The 18,192-nt window shown below is 41.1% G+C and overlaps 3 protein-coding genes across 6 annotated transcripts in view; 2 read left to right on the top strand and 1 right to left on the bottom strand.

The window, feature by feature from the left end:
- Nucleotides 1–1,633, bottom strand: part of bora (bora aurora kinase A activator) — a 5,750-nt gene extending 4,117 nt beyond the window's left edge. The window contains exons 1-3 of the mRNA XM_032541220.1: nt 1,505–1,633; nt 1,062–1,226; nt 796–902 (exon numbers count right to left, since the gene is read on the bottom strand). Coding sequence (XP_032397111.1) covers nt 796–902; nt 1,062–1,211 — 257 coding nt within the window. The 5' untranslated portion in view covers nt 1,212–1,226; nt 1,505–1,633. The remainder of the gene's footprint in view (nt 1–795; nt 903–1,061; nt 1,227–1,504) is intronic.
- A 32-nt stretch (nt 1,634–1,665) lies between these two features.
- mzt1 (mitotic spindle organizing protein 1) lies at nt 1,666–3,790 on the top strand. Of its 2 annotated transcripts, none has more exons than XM_032541222.1 (3): nt 1,666–1,974; nt 2,179–2,324; nt 3,235–3,790. In XM_032541222.1, exons 1-3 carry the CDS (start codon nt 1,923–1,925, stop codon nt 3,256–3,258), a joined length of 222 nt encoding a protein of 73 aa, XP_032397113.1. In that variant the 5' UTR covers nt 1,666–1,922; the 3' UTR covers nt 3,259–3,790. The 2 variants fall into 2 exon arrangements, with proteins under 2 accessions (XP_032397113.1, XP_032397112.1); XM_032541221.1 differs by having other exon boundaries at nt 1,666–2,004.
- Nucleotides 3,791–10,907: 7,117 nt separating this feature from the next.
- dachc (dachshund c) overlaps nt 10,908–18,192 on the top strand; it is a 24,589-nt gene continuing 17,304 nt past the window's right edge. For 2 of the 3 annotated variants that reach the window (XM_032541598.1, XM_032541596.1), the window contains exon 1: nt 11,132–11,715. In XM_032541598.1, coding sequence (XP_032397489.1) covers nt 11,132–11,715 — 584 coding nt within the window. Of the gene's footprint in view, nt 11,716–18,192 lie in introns of all 3 variants that reach the window. The other variant, XM_032541597.1, reaches the window with a different exon arrangement.

The raw sequence follows: 18,192 nt of genomic DNA, 5'->3' as shown, positions 1-18,192 counted from the left end.
CAGTCAATGTGTCCTTTGGCAAATTTCAACCTATTTAGTAGATGTCTTTTTCCCCAGCAGTGGGACTTTGCAGGGCCTTCTAGCTGATAGCTTTGCTTCACATAGCCTTCTTCTGATCGTAACAGTACTCACAGGTAACTTTAAGTCTTCTTTGATTTTCCCGGAGTATATCATTGGGAGAGCCTTTGCCATTTTGGCTATTCTTTGATCCGTTTGAATGGCAGTTGACCGTTTCCCCCCCCCCCCCCACGTCATTCAAGCTTTGGAAGACATTTGGAGGCATTTGAAATTATTTTGGCTGAGCAACCTATAATTTTCTGCACTTCTTTATATGTTTTCCCCTCTCCAATCAACTTTTTAATCAAAGTCTGCTGTTCCTTAGAGCAATGTCTGGAACGACCCATTTTGCTGAGTATTTCAGTGTGAAATGCACTATAACCAGCATGCACAACATTTGCTTCCTTCTTTCCTTAAATATGAGCCATAATTGACACCTGTTTCTTTACAGAATCAATCACCTCACTAATTTAACAAAACACTGCTATTATTTTGAACATGCCCCATTCAATTACACAGAATGAGCAGCATGCATGTCATGTTGGGTCTGTTTTTTTTCTATGACACTACAACACTTACTAGTAAATTATTTGCCATGTAGAAATACCACTTCTACCAAAAAAAATATTTATGACGTTGGTGATTGTGGACTGCTATTATTTTAAACTACTACAACTACTACTACTACTACTACTACTACTACTACTACTACTACTACTACTGTGTTTCAGTACATACCTTGTCTGGCTGAGGTAAAAAGACTGGCGCTGGATCTCCTCTGGGTCTATGTGCACTGGCAGAAGACAGGCCATTTCGTCAATAGACCAGTTAAACTTGGGTGGAGTCTGAGGGAGAGACAGATGATGAATTAAATAAATAAAAAATAAAAAACTTTATATCAGCGAAGCAAAACGTGTTGACATAATGCAGCATGTAGATATTTGCAGGTAGAGATATGAGACATAGTAATATGTGTAAACGTTTTGAGGTGTGCTCAAACTTACAGCTTTACAAGGCTTGGACTTGAAGACAGATGGGCTTGGCATCAGGGGTTCCCGAAGGTGGTGGTAGTCATTGGGACTTTCAAAGGGGTTTCTTATTGACGGCCTACCTGGAGTCTCTGGAGTGATCTGTAGCTCAACACGGTCTCCCATTTTAGCTGAAATATTCTAGTCAGCATAAAAAAAGGGCTTTTCAGACATAACATTGACAAGGCATAAACTAATCCACTCGATTGCATTTAATTTAATCATATGGTTAGATTGGTACGTTAACATTAACTACGCTAACGTTATGTTCCCTGTTTCTATGGCTAAGTAACGTTAGCTAGCCTTATCGTTACATTCTGCTGTCTTTCTTAACACACCACTTTACTTAAAAGATGAAAGGTAACTACATTTTTTACAAATATTAGCTAGCTAAATAACGTTCTGCCGTTGGTACTTACAACTGTTAATGACCCCGTACTTTGAACATACAGCTAAAAACAATCTTCATTGAATCGGAAAACAATCAGCAGCAAGAGGGTTCAAACGTTTATTTCAATTTCGCCCTTAAGACCCGTTGGCCAATAGAATCTTTGCAGGAAGTTCTAAGGAACCAATGAAGGATGCAAGTCGTCACTTCCTCTCCCAGTTTCGCGTGAGTTAGCTAGTTTAGCAGGCAAGGTAGCTAACAAGTTGCTAATGGTGTCCCTTTATGATTGTGCGTGTGATATTTTGAGAGGTTGTATCTAAAATAAAAACGAAACGTTTAACGACTGGGTGAACTGTTAAAAAGGTGTCGTATCGCGTAAGAGACCCCTTCAAGTGAAACTTGTTAGCCACCTGCTAGCAAGCGTTTGCTAATTATATTCAGTTTACATCATGGCAAGTGCAGCAAATACAAACCTAAACGCAGTCCGGGAGACTATGGACGGTAAATGTATATTTAATGAACATGCAGCATGTATGTATTTGTAAAATAACACCAAGTTTCGTTGCAAATAAATAGTTTTTTTCCGCTAACCCCGTTTGTTTATAGTCGTGTTAATCTTAATAACAAATTGCAAAGGATCTGTCTTGTCACTAGGGAATGATTCTAACGTTAACTAGTTTAACTTCACCTTCTTCCTGCCAACAGTGCTGCTGGAGATCTCCAGGTTGCTGAACACAGGTTTGGACATGGAGTCTCTGTCCATATGTGTGAGACTGTGTGAGCAGGGCATCAACCCAGAAGCTTTGTCTGCAGTCATCAAAGAACTGCGTAAAGCTTCTGAAACCCTCAAGGTACAGAAACGGGCTCCCAAAGAGCTAACTTTTTCATATTTTTTCATACTGAAGAATTATGTTTGTGGAGTAGGAGAATCCAGTTTACCAACATTTGTAACTGCTGATCAATTATTTATGTTGAAGAAATCAAATGCCAAAGTGAAATTACCATACCTCAACGTGGTGTCTTACAATTCAATTTAAAGGGGCTTTATTGGCATGAAAGTTTCAGTAACAATGTTGCTAAAGAGTAAAAATACAATTTGTCCAAATATTCTGACCAAGCAATAATATGAACATTAACACAATATTAAGTGTGTGTGTGTGTGTGTGTGTGTGTGTGTGTGTGTGTGTGTGTGTGTGTGTGTCCGTGTCCGTGTCCGTCCGTCCGTCCGTCCGTCCGTCCCAGTCCCACCGACCGACCAACCTATTCAGCAACAAGACATGCCCTGTTTCCTTTTCCCTGGAGTATTTTTAATTTTGAGAGGTCATTCAGCTCATTGAGATCTGAAATTAGATAGTTGAACTTAAATAAATAAATACATGTTCCTAGTTTCATTAAATGCTTTACATTGTAATAGAAAAAGCATCTCTGTCTCAACCTCACCTGTGGAACGGTGACCACATATTCTTTTTTTTCTTTTGGTAGCTAGGATTTTTTGTGAAGATTACAGTGCTGAACCAACAGTTTAAAGCTTCCTCAATTTGGTAAATACTAATATTAGGTAAAAGGGAAAGTTGTCATCACATAGTCTTAAAAAAAAAAAGTTAAAATATTCACTTATTTCAGAATTGTGTCCTGTGCACATGTAGCTCGCTCATAAACCCGGTGTAAATATTATAAGAAAGAACACGGTATAGTGATCTGATCTCATAATTAATCGTGATAATACATCACTTATTGATTTATATACATATTTTCTTTCAGGCTTCTGAAAACTGCACTAACTGAAGTTGCAGGCTGATCACTTCAGTTTGAACTTTAATGGGCTCATGCCCCATTCCTGGATCTGTACCTACCACGGGCTCTCCAACCAACCAGACCTGCATGTGCATCGTCACTCTGTCCTCTGCGCCTGCTCCTGTCCTGTGCTTTTGGCTTGTGTTTGGAGTTTTGTGTGGAGGTATCAACCTCAGTCCTCCTTCCTAAACACAAGTCTTCTGTCAAGGGGGCATGCTCTGCCCTTCGGCCTCGGATTTCCTTGCAAGTTTCTCCTTTTTGTGAAGTGAAAGTTCATAGTGGTTATAGCATTGACATCCTGCCTTAATTTAAGAGCATCCGTCAAATTTCTGATAGTGATTTGACTTTTCATGAGGAAATGTTTTTTATGATGTTTTGAAATATGTCATTTGTTATTAACTGTTTTTAATTTTGTGTAAGCATAATGCTTATTTTCAGCTTAATCCTTTTGGCATTTCCATTGTCTGTGAAACCATCAATGATGGAACAAAGTCTAAATTAAAATGTTAGTCGACGGCCACAAGGTGGTGTTGTGTCATTGTTATTCCTGAGGCATGTAAGAGTGCAAGTTTCCTATCTCACAGTTTTCCTGAGAAATTAAATACTGTATTTGATCAGATATTTTTTAAATCAAATTTACCCTTTTTATTTACCATGGCTCGCTGTTTTTTTTCTGTGTTGTTTTGATCCCATTGCAGAACATAGCAAAGCATTTTTCCAGAGTGATATCCTTACACTCCAAATACTACCTGATGTTTTTTGAAGGATTTTACAAAGTAAATTATCTTTCCGGTCACACTAGGTGAAAGGATACAAAGAAACCATGTAGGGGTGATTACATGTACAAAAGATTAGAGATGAACAAGGATCATTCTTTACAGCAGGACTTCGTCAGCTGTAATCTTACCCTCTATATGTCCGTACTCTATCCACAAAAAAAGTATTTGAGATTTATTGCAAACATGACAAAAAAAACCCCATCTTTGATCAACCAGAAATGAAGCCCCTACATCATGTGTCTAAGCACACAGAGCATTGTTTTGTTTCTCCACCGTCTGTGAAATAGCTCTATTCATCTTCGAGACGAGAGAAAATGCTGAGAGCACAGAACATTCCTCCACAGGCCAATATACAGGCTAGAAGAGACCTCTCATCTGAAAGGGCTTGAATCAGTTGTGTGTGTGTGTGTGAGTTGAGGTGTTCATGCAGCGCTGTAGATGTCTACAAATGAGTAGCCCCTAAGCCATCTGACAGTTACGCCTCACCCCTCACAGGCACACCACAGAGAAGCCCAGGGAGTGAGCAGGAGAGATAGAGAGTGTGTGTAAGCATTTCTGTCTTCTGCTTTGTCTCGCCATCTTGACTGACAGGCCGTGAGTCTAAATCTCTGTACCGCTGCTTTGATCTCTTAACACAGTATCTCTCTGTTCCTCAATAGCAGCATCGTGTTAGCCAAGTATGAGAGGCATACAGATACTACAGTGCAGTGGCTCTCCATGATAGCTCATGAGCCTGAACAACCCCTTGGCCTCCGTGGGGGGTGAGCTGCGGGAGATGTTGATGGAGGGAGACCCACATTGAGAATCCTTTTTCTTTTAGGAAGAGTTATGCATGGCTTGATTGGCTACTGTGGGCGTGGGATTCAGGATGCATTGCTCTCTGTTTGATGTGTTTGAAAGGTTTCTACTGATCCTAGCCAGCTACTTTGATCTCTATAAAACAAAATATTCTCAAATCCCATAGTCCTGACTGAGAGATTAGCGTCCATATATGCATAAACATCTAAGAGGTGTACAACTAGGCCACTGGTCAGGTCAAATGACTGTATAAACTTAAGAGGCAAGCAGGTCCTCACATCTGAACTTCTAAAGGTGTTTATGTTTGTATGTCTGATAATTATCCGGGCTGAGGATTATTTTTCTGATAAATGAGGGCAGTCTCATTTAAAAGTGAAAGATTACAGTTCAGGTGTGCGCAATGGATGTTGTAAAAAATAATTAGACTGGACTGATTAGAAGTTCTTTATGCATAAGGAAAGATGGTCTGTTGATGTTTGTACAAACCTAAATTACAATGCCTCATGAAAACAATTACGGTGAAGAGTAGAAGTCGAGTTTAGCCAAAAGTCAAAGATCTCTATGTGCACAGTTATATTTAGGTTACTAATTACCATTAGACATAAACAGGTAGGTTTAATGGTCTCCCTGCAGAGGCTTTGTTTGTTATGTCCATTTCATATTTTATTTCTTATTATATGATAATTTCAGAGCTAGAATTATTTTAAGTTACAATACTTTGTTACTGCTGAGTTCTTCTGGTTGAATAATTTAATATTTAAACAACTTTGTTTGGTGTCTCAAAAACTCATGTTTGCTATTGTATGTGCGTGACACAAAAATAATATTTACTCCTACTTCAGTATTTTAATTCTATTCTACTTTATACTCCTTCTCAATTTTATTTAAGTGCAGAATCTAGTACTGTTTACTACATTTATCGGACAGCTTTAGTTATTTTGCTGTAAAACACTATAACATTCATGTAAAATACGATGCATCATTATACACTACATTAAACCACATAGGTGGAATGAGCTCTACAATGGCCGGCTTTAACTTTAACAGCTTTAACTTGAGCTTTAACAGACCATGCAGCTGTAAATTGTATGGGGAATTTTGTGTTATTTCATCTTTCATACTGCTTAAGTTACAATTTTGAAGGCAGGAATTTTACTTAAATGGACTCCTTTTACATTGAGGTATTTCTACTTTTACTTAAGTGAAGAATACGACAATAAATGGCGTAACTAACTAATACGTAGCAGCACATTCTCAATCAAGCCTTGTCTCAGTTTGCTGAAACCAAATGATTGACGCCCACCTAGAGCAGTGTACTGTATATCCTAAAGAGATCATGCTTATACAGGTCTGTACTCTGGCACTGAAGTGACTGATTTATGAATATTTCTGTAACTGATCAAGCCTGTCTGGCCCTTATCCTTCAGCAATGGAAAGCTTCACTGAATGTATTTGCCCTGAGAAGAGTTCTGTGACCTTGTTGAATCTTACTCCGATACACCAACCTTGATTACGTACAGAGGCCACACTTTAACACCGTAAGATATACTATTTAGGTCCCAATTAAATTCACCGCAAGGAAATTGGATCATAAACTCTTTAAAGGACCGTTAACAATCATTAGACAGGATAATGGCTTGGCAATCAAAATATGTTAAAAAAGAAAAAAACTTCCAAAGTCTTTTAGTGACTTTGTTATTTTTGGACATTTTCCAAGCTGATTAATGTAGAATTGATTGATTTACAGTTGTAATTAGCTGTCTTCTGCATAGATGCATAATAATCATATATCTCCCTGCTTGTTTTTAAGTATTAATTGGTTTCATTAACAAAAGCAGTTAATTGAATAACAATTAACAAAGTTGGTGATGGCATCGACGCAGCGCGTGCAAACTCCCTTGTGTTTTCCCTATGATGATAATGAAACCACCTTTTTATCAGATTGGAATTTTGTGTGTTGGACTATGTAATGACTAATATGATATTGGTCTTATTAGTTTATTCGAGTGGCTCACTGAGGCGTAAAGCGGGTGTTGAACATGTTGTGTTTAACAGGTAGGCACCATGTGCTGCCTTAATCAGACATTGGAATCACATTTGGTTGTTAAATTGTCTTCCAATAGAAGCAGGCAGTAAAACAACTTGAGTTAATTCAGGCGAGTTAGGGTGAAGTGAACAGCTGTTCATGTTTGTTGAATTGTTTTAACATTCCCTTTCTTGTTTTTTTAAGGTTTAACTTCAACAGCCTGTTTATTCTTCAACTTTTCTTGCAGAAAATAGAGATGGAGGGTGGACTAGCTGTCCACTCTCCTTAAAAGAAGACAATGCCAGGCATATTGTAGTGACAGCTTGCATTGTGTGTGTGTGTGTGTGTGTGTGTGTGTGTGTGTGTGTGTGTGTGTGTGTGTGTGTGTTTGCTTAAGAGAAAGAGAGGGAGAGAAGAATCAGGAGAGAGAGAGAGCATGTGTGTATGTATGTTAGAAAAACAGAGAAATAGAGAATGTGTGAGTATGTGTGTGTGCATGCATGTGTGTCACAGTGACAGCTTGTATTCTCCGTGATTAATGATGTGCTGTGTGACTTGATAAGTGCTTCGGAGGACCAACGCTTGTTTCAATTAGACCTTGTGAAGGTCGCGACGCCGTGCCGGCCTCTCATTATCATATCCATAATCAATCCACATTATCATAGGGGAATGTAGAATGGATGTGTGATATATTGTTCATACACACACATTCAGAGATTAGTCCACACACAGACATCTAATCACATACCAAAACACAATGACATACACTCTCACTCACGAGAGCACACACACACCCTTCACTCCAAGTTGATTTGAACCATAGCAGTGGCTGTCGGAACGGATTGTCTGTTCAGATTAAGAGTGTGTTTCTGAGAATTAAGCAGCGTTGATGGTGGTGGCATTTCAGATCCCCTCTGCAGACACAAATGCCAAGACATCATTCTGTCACCCCCTCCTTCTCTCTGACACAGCCACATATACAACCACACACACACACACATGCTTAACCGGGACCCTGGGGCATTTTTAATAGAGGCGAAGGGATTCGTATGTTTTACTCCTCTAATGAGAACAGATTGAGTGGTATTTACACTTCATCGGCTGATCTAACCACCTACACATTTCCCTCATGCTTCTGCTGCTCACTGGCCAAAACAGACATGTGGAAAGGACCAAAGCTTGGCTTACAAACAAGCAACACAACATGAGCATTATCTTTGTCTCTTTGGCTCATGAAGGCACTATGGCAAGATAAATATGAACTGTTAAAACAGAAAAACTGTAGCTAGATTTAGTTTCTTTAAGGAGGCTGGGTGTCTTTTTCTCAGACAGTAAAATGGTAAGGAAAGGGCATCTAAACCAGATTATAATCTCTTGAAAACACAATGGTCAACGGGGGGGGGGGGGGGGGGGGGGGGGGGGGGCGACTCCCTTGGGATCGGACTGTTGAATCTTTAATTTAATCAGTTACTCTACCTGAGATCGAAATACACAAAAAATGGACTATACGTATACAATAACCGTGGCAACTTTTGCAGCCTTCGCGCTGGAGACAAAAGGCGTGATGATGACATTCTTTAGCCCACAAATGTTGTGCCAGGGACATTACGGCGACCTGGCTTCAGACCACAGTCATCTTCAAACTCGCGCCTTCATTTTAATGTCTGATTCACATATGTAAAGTTTCATGACTGTATCTTACACAGGATAAAATCTGGCTACAGTCATGATAGATAGGCCTGCAAAGTCTGAAGAAGAGACACTTAAAGAAGGCTACTTGAAGAGTTTAGCATTAAACTCTACAAGATTGTCAGATTCAAGAAGGTAGCTAACCTGGTTGAGAAAATATGTATATTTTTTCATTTCAAACTTGTAGTCTTCAGTTCGCGCTGCTGTTGACTCAAGTGACTTCAATTGAGACACTTTATCAGACTTCACACAGCTCCTCTGGAGCCACAAAAGGCTTAATGCTACTTTTTCACACACATAAGTACTCGCTACAGACTTTGATGTGTGCAATTTGTGAAGTTTTGCTTTAATGTCACAATTTAGGTATGAATTAGTGTTTGTCTTCTCTGTATGGTTCACTGTAATTTTATACTTCAGTAACTGGAGATTTTGCAGTAAGTATCAGTTCATTGTTTCATTTCATGGGAGTTTAAGCACAATAGCTGCTGCAGGAATTAAACCTGTGACCTTCCTGTTGTGAGACAAAGTCACTTCCCAACAGAGCATCCTGCAACCTTATTCTAACGGGTTCTCTTAAAACACTGTGGTTGCTTAGCAGACCATGGATGAACCAAAAAAATTGAAAAATTAAACAAAAGCTATAGCATCTAAGGTTATTATCACAATTAATTTCTTCCGGCTGACATATTACTCATCAGGCCCTTGTTTATGCCACCTTTTGTAGGCTCATAATATATCACTAAATGTATTATCAGATGTCGACCCGAAAAGTTGCAGTACGCTGCTGCCAGAGGTTAAAACTGAACGTTTCACTATATTAAACATTTAAAGGTGGGAATTTACTACATGAATCAGCTCTGCTTAACACTGATGGCTTTATCTGTGTATTTTCTACAGATGGAGAAAGAGAGTCGTGACATTTCTTTTTGGCAAGGAAAAGGCCATACTCAGCAGGAGTTATCAAAGGCAAAAAGTAAAAAGTTCGAGTTAGCTATCTCTCCCACTCTCTCTCTCTCTCTCTCTTCCCCTGGAGATACTCATGTTAAGCATAATTAAGCAGATTTGATTAGCATCAAGCCTGGCTTCCTCTCTTGACTTTTAATGAATGTAAATCTACCATCTACATCCTAAAGATTAATTTCTGCCAATTAAAAAACACAAGAGAGCTTATTGGAGAGAGAGAGGGGGTTGGGAGGAAAAGAGTGCTAAAGTCCTTTGAGTTGGAGTACAGTCAGAGTTTTATCCTCTTCCCCCTTGTCTTATGGTGAGATAGTCTCTGGAGATCTGTGTCTCTCTCTCCCTCACGACCAAGATCATTATCAGCACAATGTTCCGTGAAAGCCACTTTGAAAGAACTGCAAGCTCCATATGTAAATGGTGTGTGTGTGTGGTGTGTGTGTGTTGTGTTTGTGTGTGTGTGTGTTGTGGGTGTGTGTTGTGTGGTGTGTGGTGTGTTTGTTGTGTGTGTGTGTGTGTGTGTTGGGGGGGGGGGGGGGGGGGCAGTACAGGGTACAGGTAAAGGGGTCAATTTGTCAAGACAAGGTTATTACCCTTATGAGCTTTTTTGTCTCTAATCTCTCTGGTTAGAGTCATTTTCTTTTGATTCAGATTCAGATTTTTGTTGATTTAAAATCATGATGGTATGGAGTGCAAAAAATATTGAAGTAATGACAAAACAATGACAAATGAGATGCAACATAAATGACTTGAACAACGGCAAAACACATTTAAAGCTTTTTGCTTATCCAGCTGTAGTGTCATAAAATTGTCATTAAATTAAACATGGATGTAGCCTAGTACTAGTAATTTGGCAGGTGTTTTTCCTGCGTTCGTTTTTTCCTTGCATTAAACAAAAAATGGTTGGGACACATATACAATTTTTTCTTCTCAAGCCTTCATATCAGTTATAAGTAGCCTATCACACCCTGACATGCCTCAGAGTTCATAACAGTTCTATAAACTGATGTGATTTTATATTTAGTTTATAGCCCACGTCTTCATTCAAGTCTCTCTGTATCCACATTAACATTAAACATATAGATTATTTGCTTTCAAGACAAATAACTACAGTAATCAAGCTATATTTTCTCAAAGATAATGCAATTATAGAACTATTAGTCACAAACGATTACAGTGATGCCATGAAGGTTTAAAAATGCTATAATGAAGACGGATTGATCAGAAGCATTAATATTAAAGTGTCGTTAGGCGTTATTAAAGGCTTATCCAAAGTTTATGTAGGCTAATCTTTGCTGTCTCCCTCTCCTCTCTCTCCCTCTCTGTAAATGTGTCTCTCACTCTCTAAGAATATACCCAAGCTCCACCTCTTTATGATAATGTGACAGTAGCATCTCCAGCTCGGAGACAAGCCTCCTCTCTTTCTCATTCAACTATGTGATCTGTTTTTCCACACACGGACCCTGTCTCCTCTCCTCTCCTGTTATCCCTCTTTCCTCCTCGGCACACTCAATGCGCAGCTCCCTCTCACAAAGCAACGGCATTTGTTCGACGAAGTTACTTTCTTAAAACAGTTAACTTTCAAGTTAACTTTTTGTGTTTCAAATTCTCGAACATGACTACCATGGCAACTCCGGCCGCTCCAGCTCTGCTCCCCGCCGCTACACTCGGACACCACCCGGCGCCGAGTTCCGTGTCTCCGGCCACCAACTCTCCGCCACCTGCGGCCACCTCCGCCGCTTCCTCCCCGGCTCCTCCGGTGACTCACCCAGCGCTGCTTCACCAGTTTAGGGCGGACCTCTTACTTGGGAACGGGACCCCGTTAAAAACCGGAGCAGCTTCGTTGTCCAGCAGCGCTAAGCCAGTGTACGCCACGCCGTCGCCCGTGGAGAGCACGCCGCAGAACAACGAGTGCAAACTGGTGGAGGTGAAAGGTGCCAAGCTGGCCTCGTTCACGGTGGAAGATACGGAGCTCATCTGCCTGCCCCAGGCTTTCGACGTGTTTCTCAAGCACCTGGTCGGCGGGCTCCACACCGTCTACACTAAGCTGAAACGGCTGGACATTGCCCCAGTGGTGTGCAACGTAGAGCAGGTCCGGGTGCTGCGGGGGCTTGGGGCCATACAGCCCGGGGTGAACCGCTGCAAACTAATTTCCAGGCAGGACTTCGAGACGCTCTACAGCGACTGTACCAACGCAAGGTGAGGCGGGTGTGGGGGATAGGAGAGGGGAGGCGGGAGTGTGTGACCCGACGATGTGTTGCGGTTGATTTAGGGTTACCCGGTTTTTCTTTGAGAGGGAGGGGGTGCAGCAGGTGGGTTAGCTAAAGCAAGTTAAAGGGCAGTGAAAATAGGATTTTTGGGACTTTTACCTCCATCTTCATAAGATCTTACATCAGTCTGCAGGTCATGACAAAATTCCAGGATCCATCCCAAAATCTAATTAATATTGCAAATTGCGTGTCAATGATAGTTAGGCCTAATAATTTGTTTGCAAATACCTTATGGTGTTATGTTTTTTAAACGCTATATTTGAAGACTAGGCTATAGCTTTACTCTGATATCTGCAAAAGATTTCTTTGAATTAAAGGCTAATAGAGTCTTCTTGACTTAAACATTTAAATATGGGGGAAATGAGCATTCCTTAAATGATTTTATCTAAACATGTGATTTGTTTTTGTTTGTACTGGATGACTGGAGGTCCAGTTAACCCCTTTTTGTGTACCACCTCACTGCTGCTAAGCCTGTCACTAATTACCATTAGTAACTGTGATGCCGGTGATGGTGGTGACGATAATGAATTTTAGGATTTTCTGATAAAAACAATCTTTAAAAGTTTGCAGCTGTATCACAAGCTATCATCTCTCCTCTCTCTGACATGCACACACACTCACACACACACACACACACACACACACACACACACACACACACACACACACACACACACACATTGAATCTGACACTGTCATTCTGAGAAATTGATTCTTCACAGAAATTAATTAATTTTCATTTGGCCCCAAGCGGCAGCTTAAATCAGGACAAGCTCACTCACTCACTCACTGATCCCTTTGCTCTCTCTCTCCTTCTCTCCGGCTCCCTCTCTCCCTCTCTCTCTCCTTCCTTAATAACTTGCTGTCTTATCATATCAACACTCTTTAGCCCTGAGCATTAGAACAGAGGAGATGATTAAATGAATTCTCGGTATTTATGATGTGATTATGTAAATTAGCTGTTTTGCAGAACTCTGATGGTGACCAACTACATGGGTCATCAATCCAATGCGCCACAGAGATGTTTGGATAAAGGAGCTGTAAATTGGCTGGGATTTGTGGTTTCCTGGTCCCTCAGTCTGCTGTTGTGCAGACCACATGCTCGTGACAGCATGGGTTTGAATCCAGAGAAGTGTGGATTAGTCTTAGTTTAGGGAATTTATATTCTTTGATAGTTAATCCCTGCTCCTTGGAGCATGACTGATCCAATTTACACCTGCCATTAAATACAGAAGGAGGATGCATCAAGATTTGCACAGATAGACACCAAAAATGTTTTGTTTTGCAATGTATTAACTACTTACTTTTTATGTTTCTTGGGTGTAGGTCAAATCTTCAGGCGTTTCGGTATGGCTCTACTTAAATCTTTAAGCTTTGATACAAACTTTGACTTGTTGAGCAAAACCAGAACAAAATTTTTTTTTTTATTGCAATCAGCTTCCAGCTCCATGTGCATGGATTAACACCTGCGTTGAAGCATCTGAAGCCCTCCAACCACGACATAATCCAGAAGCATCTTCTGACTGCTTTGAGATTTCGTCTATGTCAGATGTTAATGGGAACGTTGTTATACAACCGCTGAAAATACATAGCCCCCTCCGTCTCTAATTATCCACACAACACTCAAACAGCCTTTTGTTAATGAGATTTGAAAACATCACTCGTCTGAAATCTTCAAACGACTTCCGTGATTCTTTGTCTGAAGGCTTCAAATGTGCTGTGGTGGCCATTAGTATCAACCCCCCTGCAGTAGAAGTTGCTAAGTAATACCTGGTGTGGATGGAGCAACATGCAGTTGCAGGTAAAAAGTGAGACTCCAGATGTTAGAGGTTTTTGTTAAAGCGGCAAAGGCTGGTCAACTAAACCTAAAAGTTCATCTCCAAGAACATGATGTTACAGCTCACTGACAGTGTCAGGGCTCAGTGAGGTTTTTTGTTACTGATTAAGACAGCCATCACTTATTATTTTCCAGTCCAGTACAGTCAGACAGGCTGCTGGGAAAATCACAGCCTTGTCTGATAGTTTTACACGACTAACAGAATCCTACATGGATTCCTGCTTTTTATTCTTTCGGCTCTTCATTATTTTATTTTTTTTAAAGATTATAATGAAACAGGTTATAAAAAATATTCTCTGTTTGTCATTGTCTTTCCTTCTCTTTGTCTCACTCTTTTACTCCTGCTGTGCACAAATACACTCTCACACACACACACCCTGACCACTGACTCATCAAACCATGAAGAAGCGCTGACTTCACCCTCAGTCAAAGCTGAGTTATAATTCATGCATAGGTGGCACACAAACACGCACTTTCTCTGTCATCTCCTAACACACAAACTCACACGGTCACGCCTGTGTGTTTGCTGGCTTTGCTGCTAAATGACATTAGTTCCACAGTGAGAACATGTCGTGTAGGAGGCAACCTGATCCTCCGTCCTTTTCTTTCTCCCTCACAAAGGAACAGTTTCATTCTAGGTTAGGAACAAACAGCTCTGTCAGGTCAAACTGTGTGTGTGTGAGTGTGTGTGTGTGTGTCTGTGTGTGTCTGTGTGTGTCTGTGCATATACTGTACATATGTATACTGTGTGTAGAGTAAACAAATGTCCTCTGCCCTCCATACATCATATAAAAGTAGTATTATGGTAAGGTAATAAGAGCTCTTGTTAATTTTTTAACAAAACATGTGTTAAAAACAACACAAAGGCCACACAACGACCTCAAAAGTTGCATAAAACAAACGTTTCCTAAGAAATGCTACTTTAAAGGGTTAGTTCATTTAAATTAGATGAACATCATTTCCCACTTGATGTCTACCATTCATATAGCTTTTGATTTTGTTTGCCCTCATTTTGAAATATCCGTCTCTGAGATTCCTGCTTCGACCCCAATGAAATGGAGGTGAATGATATTTTATTAATTTGATAGTTTGTCTTAGTTATTCTTTAGACTTCTGAAGAAATAGTCCCCATGAAAACTGTTGACATTGTTTATACAGTGACACCATTTGTAGAAAAAGATGTTGCTGAAAATATAATGTTTAAATGGTGTGAGCACCACGGACAAAATTCTATTCACCTTCACTGTTTTGGGGTTGTAGCAGAAAACTCAAAACACCTGCACCTTAAAGCTGTCATGGCTAGATACCACTATAGGTAGAAGAGAAAATATATTTACTTCTGAAATCAAATATGAAGCACTTGTAGAACACACATAGGTCAAAAAAAGTTAGTTAAAAGAAACAAATGATAAATGAGATGAAGCGGCCTGCAGAGTGCAACAAAAGCTCGCTCTTTGTGTTTCTCTGTGGCAAACCAAGTTGGCAGCGGCGAACCGGTGTTGTGTGTTATGTGTGGGAAGGTAGACCCCTCAAAGCCGAGCCCCACTGCCATGCCATAACTCACTGTCAAAATCAGCAGTGTTAGGATGAAGGGGAGGAGGGCTGTGTGTGTGTGTGTGTGTGTGTGTGTGTGTGTGTGTGTGTGTGTGTGTGTGTGTGTGTGTGTGTGTGTGTGTGTGTGTGTGTTAGGGTGGGGTGATTAGCTCAACTTTAACCTCCGCACCCTTTTGATGTTTTATAGAGAAGAGCACAATGAGAAAGACAGGGCCTCCATATCTTCTACTATGACAGGTTTTAATGGAATACACACAAGAGCGCACACACACACACACACACACACACAGTCTTGACATCGTCTTGACCCTGGAATGTGGGAGAGGAATGCAAGGCAGTATCAGTTTAGGAGATCAGATTTTTGCCATGATCAAACGTGTGTGTGTGTGTGTGTGTGTGTGTGTGTGTGTGTGTGAGTGTGTGTGTTGTCCTGCCTGCTTCTTTCATGACATCATCACACATGCTTTCCTAATAACAATGGCGCATAAAGCTTTTTTTTCAGCTCTCAATTTGGGAGGAAGATCACAACATCAATCTTTTCCTGCCTTCTCTGACCAGCAGCATAAGTCTTCCTGCGCACAGCAGCGGCGATATGATTTATCAAACCGGACCGTGACGGCAAATACAAACCCGTGTGATAAACACAGATTGAAAGGATGGGAGCATGGGAGCTGTAAACCGCCCCTAATATATTCCAAACAAAATCTTGTTTGAGCTAGTTGTCCTACACACACTCTTTGTAAACACACACACAGCTGCTACCTATCAGCACCTCAGTCCTTCCAAGCCAGTAGCTGTTCCACTGTTTTGACTGTAACACTTCCTCTTCTTTCATTACTTTTCTCTGTCCCCTCAGAGTGTGTGTGTGTGAGTGTGTGTGTGTGTGTGTGTGTGTGTGTGTGTGTGTGTGGTGTTGTGTGTTTGTGTTAGCGAGGAAGAGAGAGATCTGTCTCTTTGTTATGTTTTGTTTCTGTTCCCCTGTGTTAACTCCAGCTGCCATGTTTGGCGTTTCTGTTTCAGGTAACACACACCCACACACAAACACACCATACACACACACACACACACACACGCTTAGAGGGCAGAACTCAATGTACTCACCTTTTTTTTTATGTGTGTGTGTGGCCAGAGTGTTGGCATGAGGGAGGACGTCTTGGTGAGATTTTAATTAAAGTTTGAGACAAAGAGGTCATAAGCCATACACCCCCTCCTCTACACACACACACACACACACACACCTTATCACACACAATGAACTGTTTTCTCTCTCCCCCTCCTCTCTCTCATTCCACCTCCCCTCAGCTTGATGACTTTTCATGAAAGGCTTTTTCATTAATCCTACCTCAGGGAACCGGTGCTCTCCAACCTCACACACCACACACACACACACACACACACACACACACACACACAACAAACACACCTACACACACACACACACACACACACACACACACACACACACACACTCACAAAACTCACTTGCATGCACAACATACACATAGACCTCCCTCCATGGGTCACTTTGATGTATCAACGCACTTGCAGACTAAACACAAAATTTGGTTCCAGTTCTTTACGGAATTAAATGCAACATATACAAAGGCACAACCACACCCCCCCCCCTTCCAAACGGACCGCTACCCCACCACCCACCCACCCACCCACACACACACACACACACACACACAATACACACAGGCCATTAATTAGTGTGTGCAAATAAACAGTAGTAAGGGAAAGGGAAGCGGCTGCTGTAAAAAACCAACCACAGCCTTTGGTCTCTGTATATGTTCCCCCCCAATGTTCGCTTCTGCATTAGTGTGTGTGTGTTCAAATGAGGTGTTTCAACTGTGTTGCTTTACCTTTAAACTTGAGACCTAAAAATACATTTCCTGCTTTTGTTAGGCACAATATGCTGTTCTATATGCACTGTAAAAAATCTTGTGTGATGTGAATACACCCCTGCCTCTGAAAAAACAACACACACACATTCACAACTTCATCCTTCTTGTACATTCCTGCTGTCTGTCTGTCAGGGTGTGGGTGTGAATATGTGTATGTCTACCTGAGTGTGTGTCTTTCACTGTCTACGTGCCTGTGTGTGTGTGTATGTGTGTGTGTGTGTGTGTGTGTGTGTGTGTGAGTGTGTGAGAGAGAGATATCTGATGTCAGCTGTCACATCCCAGTCGGTCTGGGCCCATAATAAGAGACAATAATAACAACTCATTAAAACTGAGGGCAGGAACTGTGGAGCTCATCGGCTCATCAAATTAACCTTTGAACACTTCATACACACACACCACACGCATACCAGACATCATCACACACATGCTCGCACACACACACACTCAGGCTACCTGTTTTTCTCCCACAGTTAGTGACACAATCTTTCTCTCTGTCTTTTTGTCTCTCTCCACCCCCCACCCCACCCCCCTCAGCCAGTGGGTGTGTCAACAGGGGATTGGTCCTTTCTGCTGGGTAATTGATGAATTATATGCAATATGCAAATGAGGCGCCATTAATCTCCTGACTGACAGCTTCGTTTATGGGGCCTTAATGACGGCTGGATTAGATTCTAATTAAAATCTGCTCAAAGACACCCCACGCTAGGAAGCTGCTGCTGCTGCTAGTCTATCTCCCTCTTTTTTTACTCTTTTCCACCTTCTCTCACTCTCTCGGACTCTCCCTCGATATGTTTCCTCTCATCTTCTCCTCTTCACGTCTCCTCATCTTTCAATCCATCTCCCTTTTTCATCTTTATGTTGTTACGTTGCTCTGTCACCCCTTCTTTCCCTCTTTTACTTACTCTGTCTTTTAATATCACAGACACACACTTTGCAGACACATGCACTCGCCCACAGACTCATGTTATCCAATGTCAATCTGGTATAAAAGGAGATGAGCTGCACTGGTTGTCATTAAGCCTGATGTGGCCCGTGTCATTTCCCCTGTCAGGACATTCACAACGTTTAGTCAGAGCCAAAGTGATGGCTGACAGCTTTTCACATACCT

This window comes from Etheostoma spectabile, chromosome 17 (assembly GCF_008692095.1).
Source record: "Etheostoma spectabile isolate EspeVRDwgs_2016 chromosome 17, UIUC_Espe_1.0, whole genome shotgun sequence".
Taxonomy (NCBI): Eukaryota; Metazoa; Chordata; class Actinopteri; order Perciformes; family Percidae; genus Etheostoma; species Etheostoma spectabile.
This window is presented reverse-complemented; position numbering and strand designations above follow the sequence as displayed.